General features: G+C 44.0%; 1 protein-coding gene across 1 annotated transcript in view; it reads right to left on the bottom strand.

Annotated features, from left to right (window-relative positions):
* Positions 1 to 21,231, bottom strand: part of hydin (HYDIN axonemal central pair apparatus protein) — a gene marked incomplete at both ends in the record, with an annotated part of 74,100 nt that overhangs the window by 32,721 nt on the left and 20,148 nt on the right. The window contains 19 exons of the mRNA XM_079163561.1: positions 1,129 to 1,247; positions 1,974 to 2,148; positions 2,257 to 2,457; positions 3,149 to 3,358; positions 4,804 to 4,975; positions 8,241 to 8,449; positions 9,313 to 9,405; positions 10,790 to 10,933; positions 11,038 to 11,181; positions 11,272 to 11,560; positions 11,658 to 11,896; positions 15,244 to 15,396; positions 15,513 to 15,677; positions 16,998 to 17,133; positions 18,775 to 18,875; positions 19,809 to 20,050; positions 20,216 to 20,283; positions 20,435 to 20,658; positions 21,112 to 21,230. Of these exons, the coding sequence (XP_079019687.1) occupies positions 1,129 to 1,247; positions 1,974 to 2,148; positions 2,257 to 2,457; positions 3,149 to 3,358; positions 4,804 to 4,975; positions 8,241 to 8,449; positions 9,313 to 9,405; positions 10,790 to 10,933; positions 11,038 to 11,181; positions 11,272 to 11,560; positions 11,658 to 11,896; positions 15,244 to 15,396; positions 15,513 to 15,677; positions 16,998 to 17,133; positions 18,775 to 18,875; positions 19,809 to 20,050; positions 20,216 to 20,283; positions 20,435 to 20,658; positions 21,112 to 21,230 (3,203 nt within the window). The remainder of the gene's footprint in view (positions 1 to 1,128; positions 1,248 to 1,973; positions 2,149 to 2,256; positions 2,458 to 3,148; positions 3,359 to 4,803; positions 4,976 to 8,240; positions 8,450 to 9,312; positions 9,406 to 10,789; positions 10,934 to 11,037; positions 11,182 to 11,271; positions 11,561 to 11,657; positions 11,897 to 15,243; positions 15,397 to 15,512; positions 15,678 to 16,997; positions 17,134 to 18,774; positions 18,876 to 19,808; positions 20,051 to 20,215; positions 20,284 to 20,434; positions 20,659 to 21,111; position 21,231) is intronic.

Here is a 21,231-nt window from a genome sequence, read left to right as displayed (position 1 = left end):
ACAATTGCAGATTTTTGTATTAAGTATCAGCGAAGCTATTTTATGATAAAACGGCGGTAGATCTGAGGTGTTTTAACCAAAACAAATGAATTTAGAGGTACTTGTGTTCTCCCTTGACGCATCATAATTGAATAACAATGCAGAATTATTATCATTCTGACCGGCCACGTTGTGGCTTTAAAATGCATTTATAGGTGTCTAAAGATAATAATGGATAATCAAGCAAAATCTTGAACAGTAAACATCTCATGAATCAGTTTGCCCTCCTCTTCTCTTATTCCCACACCACCTGACTCAAATGGAAGCAGTCTCTGTCTGTCTGTATGCATCCATTTTCTCCACAACCGTCCAGCCGATCGACTTCACGCTGTAGGGTCACGTGTGAGCTCTTGAGATCGATGGGATGTAAAGTATTGAAAGGGGACAAAACGGCATCCTGGGTACAGCTCGCTCTCCGTCGATGTTCCTGTGAGCTTTTGCACCCAAATGATGCGTACACTCTAGCATTGCACCTACATCATGGCAGGTGAAATGCTCAGGAGGACCCAAGGGAGCACAATGTCGAGTGTGAAGTTGTTTGGATGAGGGGTTTCCCGAGAGAGCTGCGCCAGGCCGAGCAATAGAAAGTCGCTGAGGTCAGGGTTTTTTTTTGTGGATAAGGTGGTAATGGTGCCTATTTGCAAGTTTATGCTAAGGTGTTGCAGTCCTTATCTGTCCTAACCTTATCTGCAAAGGAAATGTTTGCATTTTCATTTCAGTCACGGGGAAATGTCAGGGAAGTCGTTGGGGCAACACACAAAACCATGAATAAGTACCGAGGGGATGAGCACAAAATAGCAATTTCCATTATAATTCAATGGCTTTTGTCTACTCCCTGGAAAATCAATGCACAGATAAGAAGCAGGAAAACCCTGTGGAATAGGTTGGTTACTGAGAGCAGAGATGTAGTGGTACTGCCATACCCTTATTGAAAGAAAATACATTTGGGGCATGCATTATACACTCTATACATCCATACATATGTTCACTAGGCATTTTAAACAGGGAACAACATTAATACAACATAGATTTAGTCTTGTGTTATTAAGGTTGTCAATGCATAAAATCAATGTTATCTTAGTCACTGACTGTGAGGGTGCGGTTGGCCTCGGTTGTATCTACTTCGCCGCCGGCGGTTCCATTCATAAGCTCCTCCCCCTCCACAGCGGTTCTGGCCTGCTGCACCACATCGCTGTAACACTCCTCGGCTGCAAGGGAATCACAGCGCCACATCAGCGCAGATGTAAAGGGTTACGTTTGTGTCGGGATACGTTAGCATAGAGACCTGTCAATTAACCGAAGGAATTACCGCCGCGCAGTACGCGTATGCCTCCGCCAACCATGTCATGTTGCAGTTTACGTCCATGTCTGTCCAAAATGTTTTGATGTGAATTTATCCTAATTAGCAATGTAAACTCATTCTTGAGCCAAAAAACGTGTTTTGTGAGGTCACGGTGACCCTTTATGACCATTAAATTCTAATAAGTTCATCCTTTAGTCCAGGAAAGATGTAGTGAGATTCCCTCCAGGTGAGATATCTCTTTCAAGAGATCTGGGCGGACATAAAGTCACAGTGACCTCAGCTCATCCATGAGCTCAAGTGAGCGTTTGTGCCAAATTTGAATAAAATTCCCTGCTCTGTTGCTGAGATATCCCGTCAAAAGGATTACCTATAAGAGCTTAATTCAGTCAAAAGGGACGATAAACTATGACACCACATGTTAACCACTTTTTCGTTACTGCTGTTTACTGAGTCATTTGGGCATTTTGGGTTATGTGTATGCATACAACCACGAGGCGGGAATTCCAGTTTTTGGCTTAAATGATGAGCATAATAGTAAATAAAAAAATATTCCATCGTAAATGTTCATCCTTGTTGGCTAGTTAGTAGGGATATGGTCATGTCTGTGTGTTTGGGAGCATGTTATGCATACACAGGTTTCTTGGCAAGTTCAGGCTGATCCTTGGGAACACGCCCTCTCCAGTCAGCGTGATGACCTGCGGTGGCAGGAAAGCCACCTGCAGCAGAAGCTGCTTCTCAAACACCTCGGGGAGGCCTGGGAGGTAGAGCACACGCAGACATTGCTCCGCACCGGGATCGATGTAACCCTGGAGCACACAAAAAAAACACACACACACAAAATATGGTAAAAAAACAACAAGCTGTGCATGATAAATGATCTTCCCACATCTGAAAGAGTCCCAACACGACCTCACCATAGCGGGGATGACCATGGGCCGGCCTGGTATGACATCCTGTCCTTCCTCATTTTGCTCCTCTTCCAGGTCCTTCCTCTGTCCCCCTGCCTCCTCACCTGCCTCCTCATCCTCCTTTTGACGGCCTATGATGCTAAATTTAAAGCCCATCTTGCCAGTATTCCTCAGGGTCACCTCAGCTTCCCCTTCGTCATCAAACAGCTGGAAGACAAAGAGATGAAGAGGCCACATTTCATTTTAAACTGTCAGTGCCTTTATTTTGATTGGAGATAATGTGGATTTGTTTTTTTGGCAGAAGGTTTTGGTAAAACCACTCCACCTAGTGTCTCTTTTGGTGGAGTGGGTGCTCTGTGACATGACACAGTACAGTGAGGGTTTCTAGGAAAGAGCATGCATGCTGTTGGCCTCCGTTTGAACCTCGTGGTTTATGGTAATAACTATCATTGAAATATGAAAGAAGATACAGCGTCACTGTAATAGTTGTTACTGTGATAGGAGCATAATGGAACTTTTATATGGCTGTTAAAAGGAAGAGAGAGAGAGAGAGAGAGAGAGAGAGAGAGAGAGAGAGAGAGAGAGAGAGAGAGAGAAAACAAAAGAGAAAGAATAGTGCTGAACAGACAGGAAGGTCAGAGAAATGTTCTGCTGAATCGCTCATTTCAGCTAAATCAGAAAATCAATACGCCCTTGTTTTGAATATCAATGATAACTGGTCCGGGTGGCTTGCATGCTTAAAGAGGGAGCGGAGGCGCAAAAGACCAAAGTGTGAAAAACTATGCAGTGACATTCAAAGTTAATTTTACTCCCTCTCACCAGTTCTTGCAGCGGATAATAAGCGGACTGGTAGAGCTCGTTGGGTTGGAGTCTGAGTAAAGGAGCTCTGTTTACATACCTGCATACCAAAGTCAATATGCGTCGAGTCAAGGCTGTAGCTGATTACAGATGCTTCTCCTCTGAGTTGGATTTCATACGCCGGCCCCTCCTCTACACGGCACTGTGCTACCACCTCTCTGCTGATATTCTCGTGGCCAAAGAATGTGAAAATGACCTGCTGCTGCTCCCCAGGTCGCAGACGACCGTACATCGGGAAGATATCAAACACCTAGAGAGGAAAACAAGCGGATCTTACAAGAGAAATCCTCATTTCTATTTCCTGATTCTGCAGTTATTGTGCACTCACATTAAAGGGATAGTTCGGCATTTGCGTTTCTTCATGTGTCTCTCTTTTTATACGTTGTGTGTGTGTTGCCGTGGCCTTCCTTCCCGGGCTACTGATCCGGTCTTCTCACACGTCTGCCTGCAATCGGCTCATCCACCCTCCCAGTCTACACACCTCCCACACACTCACACACCTACTCATCCACCTCCCATCACATCATCGACCTACAGTGCATCTTCTCCACCTCTTCATTCACTCCTCACCAGAGTGTCATTCACCACCGCGTTGTTTATTTATTTCAGGCCGAACTAAAAGAAACTCACTCTCGTCATTTCTTTCTTCATCGTGTTTTCTTCATCGTGCTCTCTGTGCTCCACGGTGTCCACCCGCCTGCCAGTCTTCCTGCCGGCACCCTCAGTCAGGCACGCTTTCCCTCATTACTCCACCACCACCACCACCTCTACCCCTGCTGCTGCTGCTGCTGCCGCTGAATCCCTCAGCATCCTCATCCTCACCCTCTTCGCAATACAAACTCTTCCTTACCAACTCTACCCCGGTGCGTGTCCGGCGTTTGGGTCCCACTCGTGGCAGCAAGAGAGCAAATATATGTCGAATTGTTCCTTTAAACTCTAGTATTTCAGAAGGTTTCTCATTTAGATTCTGCTCTGGTGGTGTCTGCTATTGAGTTGAGTGCAAACACAATGAGTTGATTAATCAATGACTTAATCGATGCATAGTAAATGCCTTCGTTTTTTCCATTGTTGGTCCTACAATAATGTTATTTTTTACAATCTATGGACCGTTTCAACGTTATTGCATTGCTAGGCAACAGCTTGGCTCCATGTTTACTTCCTGCCAGCTAATGTCATCCACATAAGCTGCAACAGGAAATACACTGGGACACCATTGGGATGTTTACCTTTGCAACTGGGACACGATCTATAGAAGTGGATTTGATTGATCAAAGAATCATCGAGAGATGAATCAATAGTGAAAATGATTATAGTTGTGGCCCCAAATGACGTACACGTTACAAATCCACTACACACACTAAATCAGAGCACTACCATGAAGCCTCCTCTGATTTGTAAAAGATTCAATTCCATCAATTACTTTTAGTAATCCAGTCTTTTCGAATGTATGACTGCTTATCTATGTGCAGCACTTTGGGCAACCTTTGTTGTGTGTTCAAATGTGCTGTGCAACAAAGAGCGGAATCTGTGTGTGTGTGTGTGTGTGTGTGTGTGTGTGTGTGTGTGTGCGTGTGTGCATGTTTTCTTCCTCCATAGCATTGCAGCATACAGACAGCTGCAGGTTCGCTCCATCCCCTGACAAACGTGAAAGCTCAAGGAAAACCCTGATTTGTTTACAAGCGAGCATTTGCCTACCTCTTCCACACCCACCGCGCCCCGTGAGCTGCTCTGTTCATCTGCGCCACGCCCGGGGCTGAGCGGATCCGAAGAGGCAGAAGAAGGCGTCCTAGAGGAACTCCACCCTTCTTCTTTGGTCCCGTTTGCTGGATTCGTCTGCTCCCTCTCTACCTCCAGCGTCTCTGTCTCTCTACGAGGGGCGAAAGCATAATAAAACATCCCTGAAGTGGATATTTGTTTTCCCCACGATGAACGTAAAGCTACATAAAACAGACAGAGGATAAATGAAACGTTGGGAAAAATCAATGGCAAGAGGCAAGAACACATGAGACCATCTTCCAACTTTATGAAAATAGACCAGTGAAAGCTTCAATATGTCCACGAGGTAGCAGGGTAACACATGTCCTACTACAACAAGGTACACAAGCATCCATTGTATTTCTATCATTAACATATATTGTGGTACCCAAGTGGGGAAGAAAAATCTTTATCACCCCCCCCCCCCGAAGAACACAGACTCTCATTTTCTGTCCCTGTTCTACTCTCCCCTTCCCTGTGGGATCAGACTGGGATGCATCCATCAAGTTAATTAAACATAGTGTTCTATAATTAAGAGGAATTTTAATCGGCAGGCAGCAGGAAACAGGTCAGGATAGATTGTAGTGAAGTGCTGAATAAACATGGACGAGAATGAAAGAGATTTAGTGAGTGAAGCCATCTCAAAGCTGGGCTGCACAAGTTCTATAGCAAATCACCGAACACCGGCCACGTCATCGCCACAGTGTGTGTACGTGTTTGTGTACGTGTGTGTGTGTGTGTGAGCTTCAGAGAGCGCCTACATGTAAGGCAGAATTCAAGTCTGCACACGCATTTGTTAGTTAGTGCTTTATCCCTGGTGTGTCAGCTTGTAGTGAGAGGAGGCGAGCATAACAACCAGCAGGGGGCACTGTTGTATGGTCAGTCTGTGATGAACGCTGTGACGAGCTGGCCTGATGTCTGGGCCTCAGGGAGATCACAAATGAGTACGTCCAGCAACCCTGCAGGTCAATGTCTCGAAAAAATAGGGTGCAATTTGGGTGGATAAGAGTCTGTAAAAAAACCCCCTATGGGGGAAAAAAGAAGTTTTTTGGAAAGAGTTTAAAACCCACTGGTGCGGACAGAGGAACAGATGGTGAGACAGCAGATGATGACTCTGCAAGAGTGCGGCTCAAGACAGAAATAGCCTACTCTGACATTCTCATATGTGTCTCTCTCTCTCTCTCTCCTCCGTCCATTCTTTCCTTCATGGGTGGGTGTGACTGTGTTTGACTGCTTTGCTATGTTCAGTCCCACCAATAATCTACACAGCAAAGGCTACTGAACCACAAACATCTCACTTCCTGCAGACTGCTGGGGGAAAAAAAGGAGTGATGGGGAAAGATTTTGATGCTGAGAAAATGCTATTGGTGTACAGACAAATGGCTACTGGGATTACAGTCAGTGTGTGTGTGTGTGTGTGTGTGTGTGTGTGAGACAGAGATACAAAGATAGAGAGCGTGAGAGCGACACAGAGAGGGAGAGAGATGCTTTCGCTGGTTTAACGCTGATTTACATTATTTCAAATAAACTGTGAATGTTTATGCATTTCCATCAAACAGCTGACAGCACACATATTACTTTGGTTTCATCACTTTTACGGTTTCCCGTTAGTTTACGTCATATTCTTAAGGACTAAAAACGCTCCAGCAAGGATGACCAGTTTCACTCGTCTCCCATGCAAATGAGCTTTTTCCAAGACATGTGTTTATGCAATAGGTGTAACCGGCCTTATTCCCAGCGGTGGAGAGTAACTAAGTACATTTACCCAGAGATGGCGCCGTGTTTACACCACGAGGCTCCGTGTTTCTCTATATTTTGTTTTCGGATCTATTCGCCTTCAATGTTTTATCCGTTTCTTAGTTTATTTCATACACATCACGTCTTCTTCGGTTTATTATGCATTCTTTGCTACTGGTTGCAGTCTTATCTTGTTAGATGCGACTCTGCACACAGGAAGTACGAGGATAACAAAAAGGCAATGACAGTCAAGTTGAACATTCTCTAATCTAATCTGTTGAAAGAAAACGTGTAACCACAATAACGTGTCGCCTATGGATATATGGACATTGAATGTGCTTTAGTGACCTCGGAGTTTTAAGAAAAACTGAGCAGAAAGAATTCAATTATGTCTCCACTCTTGTACCATGATGCTTACATTACGATGCAAGAACAGGAAACTCTAGGCTGTTACTGATTGTTGGACTGTTTGAAAAAAAAAAGTGACATTCCAGGTTTAAAAGACTGACCGTGTGACCGTGGATAGTTGCTCAACAATCTTTTATCTCGCCATTGCATTAATCCACCTCGGCTTAAACTCAACCTCCTCTACCTGTGAGTGATGACTCCGTCACTCTGTTGCCTAGTGATCTAATCCATCATGCCTACAAGTAGCTACTGTGCAAATAGAGAGTCCTGAAGACTGAGAAGTTACAGTATTTAAATGTATTGTACTGCCTCTATCTATCAGTGGTTTGCTCTATTGAAATCCCCCTCTCCAAAGGCGGCGGTTTAATTACTGATAGGGATGTAATTAGCCGAACATGGCCAGATAGTGCAGGTTTTCGTGAGGGAGAAAGAGAGACTTCGGAGAGCGAGCGAGTGCACGCAGAGTGAGGTCTCCATTTAATTAGCAGGCCGGCCTTTGAGACAGATTGTTAAGAGAGGTCACAATCCGAGACGGAGAGGGCGAGGAAAGAGAAGAGAAGGGATGATAAGGATTTGGTAGCGAGCAGAAGCACAGGCAGAAGAGACGGGAGGAGCGGGAGGAGAGGAAGGAGGAAAATGAAGAAGGAAAAAAAAAAAGGAAAGATAAATAGGCAATGTAAAAGCCTGAGATGAGGGGAGCAAAAAAGGAGGAGTGGCAATAGATGAAAGAGGGGGAGGGGGGGGGGGGGGAAAGACAGTGGAGGGTGATAAATCTTGTAGCGCTGTAGCAGTTAGTTGGTTCACGGCCATGGACGGACAGACTGCTGTAGTATTCACAGCGCATTTCAAGGGGAGGGGAGCCAGAGCAAAGGCTTGAGAGAAGCACAATGTAACGCTAAGTACACAATCAGTAGATTCGTCTTCCCCGGAGAATTTATAATGGATATGGCTTTCAATTCAGAGGGTTAAATGTATGGCTACTGTACTAACTCATCCCAGTGGACAGTTTCAATATATGCATGAGGATTCTGCTCTTGTCCCTGAATCTTGTCTATTCAGGATAGTACAGTTCTAAACACTGCTTTGTTCTTCAACAAACAAAAAAAGTGAACTGAACCAGGGTGCTTCCTTTAGTTCTACAAGCCAATCAAAGTAACATTAAAAAAAAAAGGCTGTATGTTCCGTAGATAGGATGTGAACGCTGTGTGTGTAATTTCTCTGTGTAAACACACCCGATGGCTTCCTCCAGGAAGGCCCAGTGGTAGGACACGGGCAGCGGGGAGCAGTTGGTGATGGAGATCGCTCTGCGGGTCCCCGTGCAGTTGAGCACGCAGCCGAAGTCCACCGCGGTGGTGGAGAAGTGGAGGTTGGGGAAGTGGACCTCAGCGTGCAGCTCCACCGTATCATGCTGTGGGTGTCCCTGGTAGTGGATCTCAAGGGCCTGGAGGAATAAATATGTCAATGAAGAAAAATGTCTTTGGTAAATATGTCAACGTTCTGAAGTATTCAGATCCTTTACATCAGTAGAAGCACTACCACCAGTAGTGTATGTTGCCTTCTACTGGTGGAGATGTTTAAGGTAGTGCTAATTTCAACTCCCTTATATACTGTCGGGTAGTTTAATCAAAAGCAACGCATCACATTTATAAGAACGTCATGCAGTTTGAAGCACGCGTCCCTAAAAAGTCAACTTTTCGTGAGAAAAATGATTTCATCTCTGTGACGATGCATTTTACAGAGATGCCGAGCGGTTTATTAAGTCTAAGAAACATTTTCTCAACTCCTAAAAGGAGCACTTCATAAAAATCCAATTCAAAATCACCCAATCTGGAGTTGCATGGTTTTCAAAGGTCAGAAACGGTTTTGAAAAGCTGCACTCTGAAAAGAAACTTCATCCAAACAAATGTAGAGTGGAGTGAAAAGTGCAATACTTGAGGTAGTGGAGTAGAAGTATAAAACTGCATTAAAGTGAAATACTCAAGTAAAGAACAAGTACATGTATTTACATTGCACCACTGGGCTTGTGACCTCTTTAATGAGGCAATTACACCCATGACCCCTGATCAAAGGTTATGGCTTCAGATTCTTTGATTTGGACGTGAAAATACGCACTTTTATAAAGAGAAGAGCTACATTTTAAGAAAATGAACTTAATGTTGTGTATATTATCCCTGAAATACTCTTGTGGACCCAATGGGGATTCCTAAAACTCATGTTGGAAACCACTGCCGTCTGCGCTAAGATATGCTGTGCTATGAAGGTTACATAAAGGAATAAAAGAATTTCAAAAAGCATCACGGTTACCTCTTCCACGACTCGTGTCACCTGATCCTGACAGTAAGTTGGATTGAAGCACACCCACAATTTAGCCTGCCTCCCGTCACCTAAAACCATGGACTGGGAAGAGACATACAGGAGTTAAAATGTAACACATAAAAAAGGTATTGAAGGAAACATGCTGACTTTGCAATAGTTAGGATCACAGACTTGAACTTTTCTCATTTTTCGTCTTCCATGCTTGATGGAAAATCATTACATTTAAGTTTTTTCTATCGGACAACTCTCAAAGCAGAAGTTCACAACCCTTAACATTTATTTTTTTTTACAGAGTTTAATCAAACATTTATTGTTATCCTGCCAAGGGACCCGGGCTTATAAAGATATCCTGCTACTCGTTAGCTTCAGGCTTTAAAACCATTTTCATGTGGATTCCAAATCCCATATTTAAATCAACTGTCAGAATGGAAGTTAGTGCTGTGATCAAATATAAACATGGGTATTCTGGGAATGTATGATGTACGGTTGAGTTTAAAACAAGCATATGACAGCCCATGTGTCTCAAATATAAGGAATATTAAGTAAGAGAGAGTATCCGACTCAACACATTAACTCTGATGAAAAGACAAATAATGTGCACACACACACACACGTCCACTACAGACAAGATAGACAGTGATGCAGAGGAGTTCCACTGAACTTGGTTTTAGTACCTTAAACACGAACTGTTCATAAGGTCGCCTTATTTTTTAGAAGTGATGAGTTATAGTGTTGCTGACTATCTTGTTGCCGCCTCAACAGCATTAGGTTCTGACGCTTTCCAACACAAACGTATTAATCAGTCGTCAGCATTTATGTCGACTGTTGATGCTCGAAATGATTTTCTCTGGATAGCCGCGAACACACTCGGCAGCACTTCTCACACTGCTCGCTCACCGCAGGTCTTAGGTGATTGTCACTCAATGCAAATCAAATTACAGCTATACGCAATAAACAAAAGCTGTTTTGAAATACGAACACAGGTCTGTATCTGAACACAGCTCGAGCCAGCGGGGGGGGGGGACCTTTCTCAAGGGGTCTGTATGTTCTCATTGTGCCTGCCTTTGAGCAAGGCACCAACGCACCAGAGAACATGTCTCTTCCTATTTATTTTGCTGAATTGTACTTTCCATTGATAATTTAAAGGTCTGTTCTTGAGATATAAGAGGCTCCGACAGCAACGACATTTCATTGAGGTAGAAAATGGACAGAGATTAGAAGGAGAGGATGGTGGAATTATTAAAAAGAGAAATAAAATAATGCACAGAAAAGTTCACAAGCTCACCACACATTAAAAAGGGAGAGTTAGGATGTTTTGGAAGTGAGGTTTTAGGAGGCAGATTTAAGTTAAGTTTCAATTCATGGCACCAGGCCAAAAGTCTGTGTGCCACTAAAAATCAAGAGGTTTCCCGTCTTGGAGCATGAAATGAAAAACAAAAGTTACCCAAGAGGAGGAGATGTGTACCTTAGTGGTAGCTGGGCTACGGGCTCCCGAGGCCTCACACAGGGAGAACGGCTCCCCAAGAGAGAGCTCAATGGACAGAGGCAGAGGCGACACGTTCTCCAAGATGAGCTTCTCATATAGAGGTATTAGAGTCTTTCCTGGGACCTGTAAGACAAACAAATACATATAGATACATTACAGAACTAACTACTAATATAATAATACAGTTTTGAATAAAGGTATCCTGGAGAGACGATCTTTTGACCAACCTTCTCCAGGTAGAATTTCAGCTGCCGGGAGGAAATGCTGAGTAAGGGAGCCACAAAGCGACAGGTAACATCTACAGACATGATGACCTCATTGCAGTCCTGGCGACCCACAAAGCCACGGCACACCAGGCGCTCCTGCACAACCTTGTTGAAGAAAAAGAACATTATGAACTGTCCATGAAATTAAGAAGTTTGGGTTTGTTCCCTTTCGGGCCTGCAAGCCCACTCTCTCACCTTGGGGGAGTCTGAAGATCCCGTCAGCACCATGTCAACGGAGCCGCCTGGAAGAAGCTCCACACGAGAAGGCCTGAGGCTGAACACCGCCTTCTCTCTGCTGGAGGACTTACAGCTCAAGATACCCTTCTTTCTGGGAGCAGAGATGGGGGGCAGGATGGTTTGGCCCGATAAGCTGCACCCTTTTCGGGTCTCTGCTGAGGGCTGGAAGCCGTTATTCTGCCAGTACATCCGGTTCGTTCGCTTACCCTGGTTGGTCAGCTTGAAGTGGTACTGGCACGACGCATGGCTTATAGGACATACAGAAGACAGCAAGGAGGCGAGGCATCCTGTCAGCATCATTATCACTGAGTCACAATTTGAGCGTGTGACCTCTTTCGTTCTACCTTAAGTATGTGCCTAGGTCAAGGTTGGGAGCGAAAGGTCTGTCACTGACGATTGTGGTGCCGGTGCCTGTGGCGGACAGCAGCACAGCGTGCGGTTCGCTGTCCTGGATGGACACGTCCAGCCTGGCCTGGACGTAAAGCGTGTCCTTCAGGTGGGCCACTACTCTCAGCTCCAGCTGGCTCTCCGGTGGCACTTCCCCCTCACTGGGCTCAACTCGCATGAAGGAACTTCTGTGGCTCTGAGGAAACATAATCAATGGAACGTGGAGAGATAGATGGGAATATCACGTAGCTACATAATCGCATCAATGTCTCAGTGTAGCATGAGATCCTAGAGGTGTAACTAGAGCAGTGGCACCCTGCCTGACATAAGTAAGACGAATTGTCTCCCTACTATGGTTACGATAATGGGTAGGGTATGAGTTGTAAAGATGTAGCGTATCTTATGTTAAAATACGTTTTCAAATACATAAAAGCCTTAACACGTGGGTAGTTTAAAAATGTCATTTGTCTCAGGGCTACGCTCTCTTTGATAAGAGCATGAAACAGGGAATGCTGCAAACTCAACACATTCTATTTCCCAGCTCTGTGGATTGTATTTATGAGTGGACTCCAGCGTAATAAGAAAACAGATGTAAATCTAATGTTCATCTCCAGCCCTTCAATAAAGCCCTCCACTGTGCTCACTGTGCTGTGTGACCGAGCAGTGCTTCGTGATCACAATCAATGTTTTATACGGCAACTGTGGTGATGAATGGCTGGGACATACACTTCTAATTGGGATTGTTGAGAATAATCTTCCCGAAAGATGCAGTGAAGCTCGGGCAACTTTCAATGCCGACAGGACAACGCGGTAGATTGTTCATCGTCAGAGAAGAGTGTCTTCAGTCAAACACTGCGATTGACACGGCTGTGTTCAGTGTTGCCTGAAGCAGAGACTGTACTAAAAATAATATTGGACGTCTCTGTTCAAAGCTACTTCCTTCGAGAAAAGTCTTGCAGACATTCGAGAGAGAAGAAGAAGAAGAAAAAAGACGCAGGCAACACTTGACCAGAGAGTGACTTTCGGAGTCATAGATCACTTTCTCAGCATTGGTATGATCGGGTAAAGGAGCCGGTGAAAGCGAACTCAGTGTGGGTCGATACAAAGGGTGATCACGGTGGAGGGGGTGGGTAGAGTCAGAGGAGGGGAAAGAGCAGGGGGGTTGACTCCCCAGAGAGAGAGGAGCAAGATGACTGGAATCTCAATAATCACATCAAACCTGCTGCATTCCCACAGCTTGATTAGCATTGATTGCTTTTGAATGCGGCACAAGTCAGGAGGGCTGAGGATCCACGGCGGTGCGGCATGCCCGCACAGCGATCCGGAAGAGCACATGAGCGTGAACCCCGCATTGGTGCTGAAGTGACTGCTGCAGCCGATTCTCCCGACAAAACTTTGCACAGCGCAACCAAATCGATACGATGTAACTGAAATCTCGTGCGGCTCTTGTTTCTGGTTGCCCGCCAAAATCGGACGAAAATAACATCTGGATTTTCCAGCCGATCCCTTTTTAACACAGAGCGTCAGACAATGGCGTAAGGTGTTCATTGTCCATATCGTGTACATATGTATTGTCATGCAGTTTCTATTTCTAGCTGCGTATCTCTTGTTTGTATCAACAGAAAAGAAAGTAGAGAAAAGTCTGTTACCATTTGAGGTAAAGGGTTTACTATTTTACGCTACGCTTGAAAACTATTCTTCACAGCGCACACTGGCTGTCGAGATATCTTTGACACTGGACGTTAAAGGGATTCTTTCCTTATCCGCTGCGAGGTGCTGCGAGAACTGACTAGACTGCATAAAAGAATCAATAAATGCCTGGGTCGGATTAGGGACGGAGTCGTGGTGAATTTCTCACAGACGGTGACTTAGATGACAAGCAAGTGTGGAAGCCTTCCGTGATATCCCCGCAGTCTTCAGTCATCAGGTCTCTCTGTGTGGATCTCAACCAGCCTATTGAGCGAGATGTAATGTAATTCAAGGAGAATCCGCATCGATTGATTCTTGAGAGTGTGCGGGTGGGGGTGGGGGGCTCAGAGGCTGGCTCAGAGGAGAGGACAGGGTCACACAACTGCAGGAAGTATTGAGTCAAAAGCTCCAGTCGCAAGTTTGTTCCCGGCGGATTTTAAAGTGAGAAGAGGGGCTTTAAGGAGGCAACTGGAACACTGCAGATCTCAGGTCGCAGTAAAGTTTCTTTTATGTGGATGTCCAATCTGAGTTGATATTAAATGTAATCAATTGAAGCAATAGACTCCTCAGTGCGCGCCATATTGACGGAGAAAGCTGAGTTCTCCTGCTCGTGGAGCCGAGCCGACGGTATCTACATGTACCAGGATGCATTGCACGCGAGCTACTGACATCCGGATGGTCACTGCAGCAGCAGCAACTTTGGCCTCTCCCTGCTGCATTTCTTTGGCTGTGGCCAAAACACTTGTATCCTCGTCCATAACATCCTCTGCACTCATATTTGGGGGTTGCCATTTTCACTAAACGTAGCGAGTTTTGCACTTCAAGCAAAAGAACAAGGAAGTCCTGTTTTTGAGTGGCGTCTAGCACACTACCAAGAGGTGGAGACTAAGAAGTCCAAGCTTAAAAAGCCTGTAGTTTCTTCCTTACATCCAACTCGTCACTGGCACATCAAATGACAGTACAACAACAAAGAAGGCAACATTTTCTGAAGAAATCGAAATCTCTCGTATCAACATAGGGAGCGGGTGCACCACCTGCAGCTTTTGCGGGTTTTTTTATGTTACCTGAAGGCCACCGTAGTTCTCCGACACTCTTGTGAAACATGAGCCGCAGAGTGCAAAACCGTGGGACCTCAAAGTGTAAGACACTTTCATAGTGTTCGATGGGAAGGATGGCCTCTGAGCGAGGGACAAATGCCGTTACCACAGTTTTGCACCTCGGCGGATCACGTCCCCTTAGTCTTGCAAAGTGAGGAATGAGAGCGAAAATTCAGTTGGTGGCAGTCTGCAAACACACCGCTAGATTCTATTTTGTGCATGAAAAGCTACAAACACCAGAAACAACAACAAGGCAAACCAAGAAGATCATCGCTCAATCAGCTTCCCAGATCAAGCCCGTCTATTTCGTTCACGTCATCCTGAATTGACAAAATGTCACCATCTGGCTGGTTTAATGAGCACACTCTGAGGTAAATCCCTGATTCTCCTGGGACAGCACTCAAATTGAACTGGCAACTAATTATTTCAAGAGCTAACCAAGTATTGAACCTATTAACTCATTAATTACATATCAACTTAGACTGAAAATCAATTAGTCACAGAGCGGGGGAAGACAGACAGAAGGTTGGCACAAGGAAAGTAGCCACTGAAGGCTCGACAGGTACGTATTAAATCCACTAAATCTTCTGCTAAAAATATTTAATTACTGCAACATCCTACCGCTAGACCTGCGGGCACGTAAAGTTAAATTGATTATCTCTATTTGAATGTAAGTTCGTGTTTTATAAGTTTATCTATTTTTAGCATGTGCAAGCCTAACCTAATAGCACTAGTAGGTGTGTTGCTGTGTTTGTACCATGCGAGCAGTGAAGTGGGCTGGAATAGGAGACTGGTTTGACAGGCGCAGGGCTCTGGTAATGTCCGTCAGAACCGGGATTGTGCCAAATTCCAGCTGTGGACTGTGAACATGAACTATTGGTCCCAGCCCAATGCAGGACACGGTCACCTCCTGGAACAGAACAGAACCAAACAGAGGCGGATTAGAGAACAGAATTAACCAAGCAACACTCACAATTACACCAGCATGGTATTCAACCAGGGACAGTTATTCACACTACCACGGACCAGGGGCGGCTGGCTGCTGCCGAACACGGCGATGCGTAGAGTGTGCGTCTGCTTTCCTACGGCCTTAGCCAGCAGAAACACAGGAAGCTCCTCTGAACTGTTACGAAGTATCAATCCTCTTGGTGCGGAACTGCCAAAAAGCAGTGACGGGCTCTCCTCGTATTCCTGAAAAAGGTGACACAGACAGAAAATTACTTTTTTAATGTAAGCATACAGACTCAACATCTATTGTACGTATAGATAGAAAGCAAAAAAAATAGATGGTCCTGGAAGTCATTTATTCCTCCCTCTCCTTGTCACAGTTGGCAGACAGCGATTTCAATGTCGGCCATTTGTACCAGTACTTTGCAGTTTCATGGAGCTAGCTAAATCAGGGTCAGATTATTTTGACTCTAAATATAATCTTAATTCTATTTCGTCTCAAAAATCATTAGAAAGTCTTGTGATAGTGTATATGCAGTATTAAATTGCATTTATTAAAGCAATAGTTCAACATTTTTGGGAATGGCGTTCGCCTTCTCGCGGAGAGTTACGGTGAGCTAAGTTTACCACTCCAGGAAGTCGCTGCTCCCAGTCAAGAAATAGTCCGTCACATTGACTTTTTTTTTTTTGTACGAATTAATGGATACTATTGTTTTTTGAGCGGCTGACTCCTCATTCCTCTTTACCGGCCGGTAACCACAACCACTTCAGTAGCAAAAGGCAGAATTCAGCTAGGCTACAAACAAGCCTTACCAATTTGGCCTTTATCGTGGATAGAAAACGGACATCCATAGAAAAGTTCGGTCTCATTTTGAACTAGAGCGTGTGACTGCAGGTTAGTGACATTCAACTCTTCTTTGTTTGCGAGGGGAGAGGGAGACACACCTGGCGGAGATCTGCACTCTACTGAGTGCACTTTCATAGTCAGTCTCACAACAACAGTCAGGTGTGCATTGGAACACGGAAGATTTATCTCGTAATTATCCCTCCAGTTCATATTCCTAATTAGAAGATCCCTTACTAATACGCTGTCCATGGAAGTGATGGAAGTCAAATTCCACAGTGCTCGTTGCACTTCAAAGTTCAGCAAAAGCTAAGAAACAGCTTCATCATTCTGGCTTTGTCAAATCATGTCGATATCGTCAAAGGTTACTGTGTCTAAAGTACAATAAACGGATAAAGATTTGATGTGTTGATAAGTTATCTTTAGAGGTACAGTGAATCAGATTGTGTTACCTTTGGACACAGTGGCATCATCTCTCAGCAAGAACGCAGACACACGTAAGCATATGTCCCAAAATGTTGGGCTAATCCTTTAAGCCGTTTTATTCTTTAGTCATGCCGCTCACCTCTAACACATACATTATGTTATATTGAGCTGGAAATGAGCCATTGTCTTAAATATGCATGTGTCGGCAGGACGGGTTTCGTATTTGTTCAGTTCCCTGTTTTACGAGTACCCTGCCGCACAAATGAATAATTTACTGCAATGATCTACTTAACCTGGTCAAGCATGCCGTAGCAGGCAGGCAGAGTGCTGTTGTTGGTCAGCCGCACTTGCTGTTCATAGTGGCGATCGAGGAAACACCTTCCAAAGTCCAACACTGGAGTCTCCACCACAATATCAGGAACAACACAACTATTACCAAAGAGAAATACACAGAGAGAGGATAAGAGAGGGAACAATCTGTGGCTTATTTATAATTCACAACAGTAAATTGCATTGTTGAAAGAAGAGGTATTCAACCGCCTCATAAGGAAAAACGGTCTCTCAATACACAAGTACTTGCATGACATCATGCCAAAAATGTAGTATATTAATTAGAACTGATTCATAAATTTACAATTACGGGGTGATTGCTGTGAGGAAATCGGATTACCGTCGCCCTATTCTGAGTGATGGTGCCGGTGACATTCAAATGTATTATTATGCAAATGAGGTTCTGAATATTCAACACATACTCCGGTGATTTGTCGACACCTGTACGGACGTTCAATGGACCACATTCACAGCTTGTCAAAGCATCAGCGACAGCCAGAAGCACAGCAGAGGTTATTGTAAGAGGAAGGATTTCAGGAGAGTCCGGAAAAAAAGCAAGATGAACCCTCTGCTGTTTCATGGCATGGCAGCACTCATTTTAGAAGAGGAGATGATATTCCATCTTACTAGGACAGGCCGATGGTGATTCATTTTCATTCATTCATTCATCTTTTATGAGCTCAAACAGCGTTATGGCAGAAGAGAAAAAATATACAGGACAACTGGCCCGATAATCTGTTTATAGCCCCAATGTGCAAAGTTAAACTTATGATACTATGTGTAACAATATACATGTATTAATGGCTTTGTAATGCGTGAACGGAGTGTTACGTAACTTCAAACCTGAGACTTCGATTTATAAATGTGTTACTGAAAACATGTTCCCATGTTGAATACTTTCTAAATGAGACCAAATAAATACATCTCATTCTTTTCATTTTCTCTTATCAGTAAAACAAACACAATGTACGTCAGCATTTCATATTAGACTCGATGTTACGAGTGGGCTACAATCACCAGAGCAATACGGACATGCAGGCTCCTTCATGTGGCTCAAAGGTGTACTGCAGATATAAATGTTAAATAAAAGACTATGGCAGAAATTCTGAAAATGTATTTTGGCGGCCCTCATATTTCACCTGCAACCCACCTGTGGGTCCCGACCCAGTCTTTGGGAATGACTGTACTATACTACACTACACTGTACTATGGTTGATACTATAATGATACTAATGTAATATGATAAACAGTTTTGATTTCAGCCAAAGATAAATTATGTAACGGTTGAAAGCAAAGGTGTATAAATAACAATTGCGGCCAACTATCTGACTGTAACCTAAGCTAGGCTAAGGTTAGCCAGCTAGCTATAACTTAGCTACGTGTCATGGATCAGGCGTTGGTTATTTTGCAGCGTTAGCTGATAAAGTAATTTGCAAAAGGCAAGCTAGTTACTATCATGAAGCATGGTCCAAATAAAATAGAGTAATATTATAGATAGTAATATTATTGTAAATATGATATATAACTGTAACATCATGTCACTGTTTGGGCAGATATTCGCTCTGCGGACTGCAGTTCACTTAACGGCCACCGGTGCCATAAATAACAAGGATTCTCTGAAAAGTTAAATAATACCTCGAACAATAAGTATTTTGCTGCAACTTGCGAGACAGCACAAAACTTAAACTGATGTATGAGTATGTCTGTGTGTGTACGTTCACATCTGTAGATGTGTCTAACCTGGCATAGATAGGCAGAGTCAGGATCTCCTCTCCGACACCTTCAACATCCACCACCAGCGCCAGCCTGTATCTCTTGACTGTGTTGGAGCACAGCCTCACCTGTATATGCAATACACACATATAGTATAAGACCACACAAGGTTCAAAACATACGGTGAGCAACGACCGTGTACACAATTTCAGTTCGTAGGGTTTTAGTTTATTGCTGTCGAGTTTGTGATAAATGCCTCGCGGGACAACTTAATCCTCTCAACTCCTTCTACGAAAGTAAGTCGAATGACAAACTGTTTCATTCTGAAAAACAAAGTAATTAGAACTTTCAAGGCAAATTTCACCTTTTGGTGACATTTTGGGAAGACCGATAACACTCTCATGTCTGTCTATACTGTACGTATGTACTAGATATGAAGCCAGGAGCTTAGCTTTGCATAAAAACTGGAAACGGGGGGAACCAGCTGGACTGGCTCTGTCTAAAGTACCAAAATCCAACTACTAGCACCTCAAAGGCTCAATAATGAACGTGTCATATCTCATTTGTTTAATCCATGCAAAATATGTAAAAATAAACTAAATAAAAATAAGAAAGTTGAGGTTTTATGGAAGATTATGTAAAATGTTGAACTGTTGCTTACGAATCTACACTTTATTCAGTCAACTATGGTGAAACTGACCGTGGTGGGCAAACTGCTTAATATGCCAGGCAGAGGATAACATCACCACAGCCGAGCAGACTTCATCTACATTCTAAAGACAAGTTTTGCTTCAATAATAAATATTTTTGACATACCTAAGCATTACCTACTGAATTTTTTCTTTATAGAAAATGTATGATATCTTAATTTAGGGGATGCATTGCTTGTTTCATTTGCAGCTCCGCTTCATTATTTAGGCTGAAAATGTGGGCATACTTTTACAAACACATACTGTGCAGTGTCGGCACACATCTTAACAAAGACCTGTGATTCATGTATGCTGGCAGGATAAATCAATGACTTTAAATTGGTTCCCCCTCCATTTGTAAATTTACTGTACCTGAATGGTGACATCTGACAAGGCACGCACAGAGCCCGCAGCAGGTGTGACGGTGAACTCCACAGGCCGTGCGTGAAGGTCACTCGCAGCACTGCTTCCCCAATTGTTCCCGGACACTTCGGCCGCCCGTTGGGCACTGTTTATACTGGGAGACCCCAACCCGTCTCCCGGGACACGCAGGGCAAAGGTCATCGGCACCAAGGAGGTGTTGATGAGGGAACAACCCAATCTTAGTGGGTAACCTGCCCATAGAGAGAGACGACAAAGATGGGATGAAATGGGGACATAAAGAGGAGGCTGAAGAGGAGGACCTTTTTTTCTGAATGTTGTGATTCTCTGGTTTATAATATATATATATATATATATATAATATATCTTATGTAGGAATAAAAAAATGAATCACTCACCAAAGGCTACATCTCTAAAATCGAGTTCTGAAACATTGAAGTGGAATGTGGGACCAATGACACAAGCACTGAAAAAAAAGAAGACAAAAACACGAGTCATGAGGAGCCTTGGTATTTTGATTAGTTACACTGCCGACACTTTGATGTTTTTTTACATTTGCACGGACAAATGCTGATTGTTCCGTCACAATCGCTCGTCACTCCACTCGCTAACTTCACCTGAAAGTCACGCTAAGTGGTTGCGGCCGTCCTGTGACAGTTAGCAGCAAGTCCTCGGAGAAGGTTCCCAAGACGCGACTGTGGAAGGTGACTTCCACAGTCTGGCAGGCCCCAGAGGGAACAACACCTTCCTCAGGACTGAAGGAGAAACAGCGGCCGAAAGTGGTGTCAGGGCCCGACAGCCTGAAACGGCCATCAATCAGTCCTCTGTTGTGAACCTGCACCTGGACAAAAAAGAAGGATCCACTGATTGAACACTCGAGTCATGTTTTTCTTGTGTGAGCCCCACCGTCAATAATCAAGTAATAAACATGTGCTGTATTCACGTTTTGTGAGGCCACTTGAGTTCAGCTTTAATAGAAAAATGACTCTGCTCTGGGAGCCTAATTAGATTTTTTGCAGGAAACATTTGACGACTTTATTGCGACTCAGCTTTGTCAATCCTATTTGTTAAGCGTTTGGCTGACTGGAAGGGGCACAAGATTTGGGTATATGTTATATTCCACACAAGTGGACAAAATAACATGAACGCTTTACAATATGACAACATAGAATCCTACCAAAGACTTCAGCCACAAATAAGCTTAGAGTTGATCAAAACACGGCATTATACGCTTCACACAGGGGCTGTGGCTATATCATTGCGTTGCAAATTTCTTTGGCTGAACCTTTCTTACTTCATAACGTGTTTTTTGACCAACGAATACGTCCTGCATGTCCACCAGGTCATAGTTGAGCTGGAGATTAGGTCCCATGCCCTCGGCGTGTATTGTGAGAGGCAACCGAGCTTCACGGCC

This window comes from Pholis gunnellus (genome assembly GCF_910591455.1).
Source record: "Pholis gunnellus genome assembly, chromosome: 7".
Lineage (NCBI taxonomy): Eukaryota > Metazoa > Chordata > Actinopteri > Perciformes > Pholidae > Pholis > Pholis gunnellus.
This window is presented reverse-complemented; position numbering and strand designations above follow the sequence as displayed.